The sequence below is a fragment of the Gracilinanus agilis genome, chromosome 4 (genome assembly GCF_016433145.1).
Source record: "Gracilinanus agilis isolate LMUSP501 chromosome 4, AgileGrace, whole genome shotgun sequence".
Taxonomy (NCBI): domain Eukaryota; kingdom Metazoa; phylum Chordata; class Mammalia; order Didelphimorphia; family Didelphidae; genus Gracilinanus; species Gracilinanus agilis.
Genome location: NC_058133.1, coordinates 208,413,086 through 208,420,340, shown reverse-complemented (window position 1 = coordinate 208,420,340; position 7,255 = coordinate 208,413,086). Strand labels below are relative to the sequence as shown.

Sequence of the window (7,255 nt, the reverse complement as noted above, 5' to 3'; positions counted from 1 at the left end):
TTTTCTTTCTTTCTTTCTTTCTTTCTTTCTTTCTTTCTTTCTTTCTTTCTTTCTTTCTTTCTTTCTTTCTTTCTCCCTTACCTTCCATCTTAAAATCAATGTATGTATTGGTTCTAATGCAGAACAGCAGTGAGAGCTAAGCAGTGGGGGTTAAGTGGCCTGCACAGGGTCACAGCTAGGAAGTGTCTAAGGTCAGATTTGAACCCAGTATCTCCCATCTCTGGGTCTGACTCTCAATCCACTGAGTCACCCAGCTGCTTCTATCTTTCTTTAAAAAAAAAAAAAACACCTTCTACCCTCTGTCTTAGAATCAATACTAAGTATATTCTAAAGCATGAAAGGCTAGGCAATGGGAGTTAAGTGACTTGGCCAGGTTTAAACAGGTAGGAAGTATCTGAGGCCAAATTTGAACTCAGGACCTCCTGTCTTCAGGCCACTTAGCTGCCCCCTCCTGCTTATTTTTCCAGGCTTACTACACATTACTCTCCTTCACAGATTCAACCAAATTAGGCCATTTGTATGTAAGAGTTCATTTCCTTCAGCCCTTTGAACCTTGACTTGCTGGAATGCTTGCCCTCCTCCCCTTAGGTGCCTGGCTTCCCTCAAAATTCAAGAGCAACTTTCTAAAGCCTGTATGGATTCCCAAAGCGCTCTCCCTGGGCTCCACTAAAGGACTTCAAATCAAATTTTGTCTTTTGTGTGTGCACTGATTCACCCAATAGGATATAAGCTTCTCAAGGGCAGAGAAGTTTAATCTCCACATCCCTGGCACTTCCCACAGTGCTTGGCACATTGTAGCTACTGCCTTTTCAATGAATGAACCCCAAGCCCATTCCCCATTTCTACTCTCTGTCCTCTTAATCCTCAGCTACTTTAAAGTGTGGTCCCCCCTTAGGAAAGAGTTTAATATTGGGGATGGGTGGGAAAGCCCATATGATGGGAAAGGGTCCAAGAGCCTGAGTCCATTGGATGAAGACATAGAGGATGGGCTAATCAAATTGTAAATGACAGAGAATTGGGAGGGATAGCTGTCACAATGGACTAATAATAATAAATAATACATACTAAAAAAATAAATACCAGAGGCAGTTAGATAACAGTGAATAGAGGGCTAGAACCTGGGTTCAAATCTGGCCTCATATGCTTTCTAGCTGTATGACCATAAGCAAATCACTTAACCCCAATTGCCTACCCCTTACTACTCTTTTGTCTTAAAATTAGATTCTAAGATGGAAGTTAAAAGTTTTTGAAAATAAACACAGGGGCAGCTGGGTGGAGCTCAGTGGATGAAGAGCCAGGCCTAAAGATGGGAGGTCCTGGGTTCAAATCAGACCACAGACACTTCCCAACTAGGTGACCCTGGGCAAGTCACTTACCCCCTCTCCCCCCCATTGCCTAGCCTTTAGCACTCTTCTACCTTGGAACCAGTACACAGTATTGATTCTAAGGCAGAAGGTACGGGTTTAAAAATAAATAAACAAACAAATAAACAAATACTAGAAAATAATAATACAACAGACTAATAATAAAATCAGATAAACTAAAATGTGGTGCCTGGAAAGACCCAAAAATCCTTTGAATAAATATAGGATGGAGATTCCTGACTTGGCAGCAATACATATAAAAATATACACGGATCAAAAGTTGCATACAAGCCCAGACAGTCATCTGGTAGCTAAAACAAAACAAACTAATGCCCTGTTAAGCTACGCAGATAGAGACGTAGCATCCGGACACACGGATTCCGTGGTTCTCTGCCTGGACAGCTGCAGGCGGTGGCAGGGAAAGGCCCATTTTAGGAAGGATATTGACCCATTGGAGCCCGTGAAAGGCTCCGAAGACCCCCTCCCAGGACTGACAACATTTAACCTGGAGAGAGTCAGACTCAGGAGAGGAGACATCTTCAGGCATCTGAAGCTGTCATTTCAGAGAGGGAGGAGGCCTGCTCTGCATTTCTAGGGGCATTCTGGGACATCTCCAAACCTGTTAAAATTTTCCTGCACCAAATTCCTGTTCATATAATGAAGCTCTGACTCTAAGAACCTCATCAGAGGTAGGATAGCCTAGGGGAAAAGAAAAGAAAAAAAGGATAAAAAATTAGAGGAAGACAATTGTTTCCCTGACAAAATCTACCCTCTTGTCTGACCTACCAGCCCAGCCTGGCCCTGAATCCCAGAACTGCAGAATATCAGCTAAACACAGGACCTTGGAGAATCCAACTCTTTCATTTGACAGAGAGGAAGACTGAGGCCCAGAAGGAGGAAAGGATTTATCCATGGGCCAGTGATTAGAGACATCCCTGCTCCTAATTACCTGCGTAAGGTTATTGAGTATAATAGGTCTGTCATCAGAAAAACGGAATTTCAGGAGCAGCTGGGTAGCTCAGTGGATTGAGATCCAGGTCTAGAGACTCAAGGTCCTAGGTTCAAATCTGGCCTCAGACACTTCCTAGCTGTGTGACCCTGGGCAAGTCACTTAACCCCCATTATCTAGCCCTTACTGCTCTTCTACCTTGGAATTTCAACTAAATTTCAATCTGGTTTATGCTACTAGGAGGCTTTGGGCACGTTATTTAAACCTTGATGTTCATTTTATGAACAAATTTCCAAATAAATCATTAACAAAAAAGCCAAAGGAAATTAAATAAATAAGTGTTCAAGAAATAATTATAGAGAGCATCTAGGTGGCTCAGTGGATTAAGAGCCAGATCCAGAGATGGAAGGTCCTAGGTTCAAATTACTTGTAAAATGAAGAAGAGATGGGCAGGCTCTTGAAGGTCCCCTCTAGTTTTCAATCCTATAATTCTCTAAAACTCTCCAACCTAATAAAGATTCTAATCTAATCTAATCTAATCTGTGCTCCCCCCACTCCGCACACAAAGGGCTCACTCACATCTTCAGGAACAGCAGATTCACTCACAATCCTCTGGATGTGTCTAGAAATGCCAGCCTCCAGCTGCAGGCCACAGAGAGATCAGGAAGTCAGTGAAGGAATAAGACATAGATGGGACAGAATTGTTGGCTGAGATCCAGATAGGTCCAATGTGAAAATTAAAATTAATGTCCAAATACTCCAAGTATTATATTTATAAAGTTTATTAATACTAACTTGAAGCAAAGGAAAATAAAAACTAGAGTTAAAAAAAGAGAGCTCACCCAGCCATGCACAGGGGAAAAGAGAGAGAGAAGGAGGGGTTACCCACAACTATATACAAACAACGGAAGCATGCAACTTGGGGACAAAAGGAAAAGGATTCTGGGTAATGTAGTTCAGGGGCACAAGATTTTTCTAATTATACATTAGGGACATGTGAGGAATCATTTAGGACGAGTCACCAAATCAAGTTGAGGCTCATGGGCAAAATGAGATTAAAAGCAAAGGAAGGGGGATAGAGTGGCTCAGTGGATAGAGCGCCAAGCTTAGAGAGAGGAGGTCGTGGGTTCAAATCTAGCCTCAGACACTTCCTAGCAAATTGCCTAGCCCTTACCTCTCTTCTGGCTTGGAACCAAAACTTTTTGTTAATTCCAAGATAGAAGATAAGGGTTAAAAAAAAAAAAAAAGTCAAAGGAAAGTTCAAAGGGACCTCATCAGGGAGGAGGAGGTAGGTACCTGCTCAGCCAGGGTCCGAACACCACTTCGGATCTCGTGGTCCAGACCAGCCAGGGCACCCTGTAGCTGGGCGTGTAGTGTGTGCTGCAGCTGTTCCGGCTCTAAGACGGCCCCTGCCCACTGTTCTAGGTCCTGCCATGCCAGTTGGGTCGGGAGCCGCAGGACCACTAGCCGAAGCTGCTCCATGTCATTCACCACCACGCACAGCTGGAGTGCACAAAGCCTGGCCTCAGTTGCTTTCAAGGCATTGATTCTCTCCCCTGCCCTATCCCTGTCTCTGGGTTAGAAGAAACCGATCGTGCAAGCCAGACGTCCCCCCACTGGCTTCCTCCCCATCCTCTGACTCCCCTGTATCCGCCCTGTCTCAGATCCAGGCTCTCACCATATTAGCTGCCTGTGCCTGGTCCTGGTTGACAGAGAGTTCCTTGGCTCGAGCCTTGATTAGGCTACAGTACACCAGAGCCAGCTTGCAGGTATCCTGGGGATGGATGGTGGCCATTGGGGAAGAGAAAGAGAATAAATAAACACGGCCCTTTCAGGGGGAGCTGATGGAGGGAGGGATTCCAAGGGTCACAAGAGAACAGTGGGAGCCAAGACTCTGGGATGAGGATGCTTGAGAGAATGAGCAGGGATGGAAGGTCAGGAGGAGAAGAATCTCTGAAGGCTGACTCAGAAAAGGAAGGAATTGGGGAGACGATTCAATGAGGAAAATGGAGACGATGGATAGAGAGCCAGACCAGGAGACAGGAGGTCCTGAGTTCAAATCTGGCTTCAGACACTCCCTAGCTGGGTGACCCTGGGCAAGTCAACTTAACCCCAATTGCCAAGCCCTTACTGCTCTTCTGCCCTGGAACCAAGACATAATATTGATTCTAAGACAAAAGGTAAAGAGAAGAAGAAGGAGGAGGAGAAGGAGAAGAAGAAGAGATGGGCAGGTCAGGAATATTTGAATATCACAGGGAGTGGGAAGATGGTTTCAGATCCTCCTGTACCACATACCTCAACAAACTTGACCGTGATCATGAAGGCAACCTCAGGGTCGGGCCAAGCCAGCTGTCTGGCGGTGTGGCTAATCTGGGCAAAGCATGTGGACAGATCCACAGCCGATGTGCTGTGTTTGATCAGCTCACCTAGAGGGACCAGCTTGGGGAAGAAGAAGAGAGGAGATGGTGTAGAATAATGAATGTTTTATTAAATTTATAAGAGCTGAGCAGTGGCCTCAGCCACTTCCTAGCCAGGTGACCCTGGGCAAGTCATTTAATCCTAGTTGCCTAACCCTGATTGCTCTTCTGCCTTGGTACCATTACTTGTATCAGTTCTAAGCAGAAGGTAAAGGTTTATTATTAAATAAATAAACATGAAATTTTTAAAAAGTCAGGGAGAGCAAGGACCTGTTTATACAAAAATATTCATAGCTGCACTCTTTGTGGTAGCAAAAAATTGGAAAACGAGGGGATGCCTTTCAGTTGGGGAATGACTGAACAAATTGTGGTATATGATGTGATGGAATACTATTGTGCCATAAGGAATGGTTATGCTTAATTTCTATAAGAACTGAAAGATCTCCATGAACTGATGCAGAGTGAAATAAGCAGAATCAGGAAGACACCATACACAGTAACTGAAACACTGTGGGACAATTAAATGTGATTGACTTTGCAATTAGCAGCAATGCAACGATCCAGGACAATCCTGAGGGACTTAGGAGAAAGAATGCTATCTACATCCAGAGGAAGAACTGTGGGAGCAGAAATGCAGAAGAAAAATATGTGATTTATCACTTGTTTATATGGGTATGTGATTTAGGGTTTTGGTTTTAAAGGATTCTTCTTTTACAAAAATGAACATGGAAATGGGTTCAAGTGATAGTATATATATATATATATATATGTGTGTGTGTGTGTGTGTGTGTGTGTGTATGTATGTATAACCCAGTAGAATTGCTTGTCAACTCTGGGAGAGGGGAGGGATGAGGGGAGGGAGAAAACATGAATCATGTAACCATGGGAAAAAATTTAATGAAATAAAATAAAAAGAGTCAGGGAGACCTGGGTTCAAATTCCTCTCCAGATAACTAGATGTAGATTCCTCAGTTAGATGTCTCCAAATCTCATTCCCCCTATCTGTAAAATGGGCATAATAGCATCTACCTCAAGGGGTTATTGTGAAGATCAAATGAAATAATCTATTTAAAGTATCTTGTAGGGGCCAGCTAGGTGTCTCAGTAGTTAGAGAACAGGTCCAGAGATGGGAGGTCCTGGATTCAAAGCTGGCTTCAGACACTTCCTAGTTATGTGACCCTAGACAAGTCACTTAACCCCATTCCCTAGCTCTACCATTTTGGAACTGATACTTAATATTGATTCTAAGACAGAAGGTAAAGGGTTTTTGTCTTTTTTTGTTTGTTTGTTTGTTTTTTAAGTATCTTGTAAACCTTAAAGTACTATATAAATATGAGCTGGCATTATTATTAATATAGTCTAAGGAGAGATGTCTCAGTTGACTCTAGATTTACCACGGGAGACATTTGTTGGAGAAATGAGAACATATCTAAAAGTTCCTCTCTGTTGGCCACAGGGGATAAGCATTTAGGCTCTCCCCAGAGGACGCAGGGGAGTCAGGGTAGGTAGAGTCTCTTGGTGACCTCTCCCCACTCTCAGACCCTACCTGGTCCATCTGCACTGCCCGCTGTAGCCGAGCCAGAGCCACGCTATAGGTCTTCAGCAACCAGGCAGGGATGGCTGGGAGGAACCATTTGTGGAAGCCATCTAGATCCAGGCTCCTGTCCCTGGGGAAAGCAGCAGGTGGGTGCAGGTCCCAGAGAGAAGGGGCTACCCTGGGCAGCTGGGTGGGTGCTTTAGTGTCCCTCTTCTACCCGCCTCCCTTTGACTCTCTCTAGACAGCTGCTATCCCAGGGTAACCTCTTCTAAGTTCATTCCATCCTGTATGTCCCCTCTTCCCACTCGGCACAGGCACCTCTCGGGAGGAGGAGGGACCAGCTGATAGAGCTCCTTGAGGCTAAGATAAAGCTGGAATAAGCTCTCCCCCATCTCTGGGGACACGACGCTACCCACCGCCGCCAGGTGCTCCTCTACCCGCTGGGCCACCTGCAAAGAGAAAGACCTGTGGGTCAGGAGTGCCCAGGCTGGGGGCAGTGCCCTGGTGCAGGATTGAGAGGCAGCAATAGCAGGTGGTATTCCAGGGTGGAACTTCTCTCTCTAGCCCCAGGCAGCTAGTTGGTGCAGTGGACAGAATGCTGGGTCTGGAGTCAGGAAGATTTGAGTTCAAATCTAGCTTCAGATTCCCTAGCTGTGATATGTGCTCTCCTTAGGACAAAAATCAGCTTGGTGGTTAAGCTTTCACAAGAGAGGGGTACCCTAGAGGTCCCCTTTTCCCGAGCATAGTCTAGTGAAAACCCCCTTTATGCTAGAGCCTTATGTAGGGGTATCTGAACTTGTTTCTTTTTTTTTTTCTTACTCAAAGGATCCTAGAGGGGGCAGCTGGGTAGCTCAGTGGATTGAGAGCCAGGCCTAGAGATGAATGGTCCTGGGTTCAAATTTGACTTCAGACACTTCCTAGCCGTGTGACGCTGGGCAAGTCACTTAACCCCCATTGCCTAGCCCTTACTGCTCTTCTGCCTTGGAAC

The 7,255-nt window shown here is 45.0% G+C and overlaps 1 protein-coding gene across 1 annotated transcript in view; it reads right to left on the bottom strand.

The window, feature by feature from the left end:
* The window catches only part of UNC13D (unc-13 homolog D), a 28,905-nt gene that overhangs the window by 10,334 nt on the left and 11,316 nt on the right, over nucleotides 1-7,255 (bottom strand). Inside the window, exons 19-26 of the mRNA XM_044675147.1 lie at nucleotides 6,586-6,716; nucleotides 6,277-6,397; nucleotides 4,609-4,752; nucleotides 3,992-4,087; nucleotides 3,610-3,816; nucleotides 2,893-2,955; nucleotides 1,984-2,063; nucleotides 1,740-1,869 (exon numbers count right to left, since the gene is read on the bottom strand). Of these exons, the coding sequence (XP_044531082.1) occupies nucleotides 1,740-1,869; nucleotides 1,984-2,063; nucleotides 2,893-2,955; nucleotides 3,610-3,816; nucleotides 3,992-4,087; nucleotides 4,609-4,752; nucleotides 6,277-6,397; nucleotides 6,586-6,716 (972 nt within the window). The remainder of the gene's footprint in view (nucleotides 1-1,739; nucleotides 1,870-1,983; nucleotides 2,064-2,892; nucleotides 2,956-3,609; nucleotides 3,817-3,991; nucleotides 4,088-4,608; nucleotides 4,753-6,276; nucleotides 6,398-6,585; nucleotides 6,717-7,255) is intronic.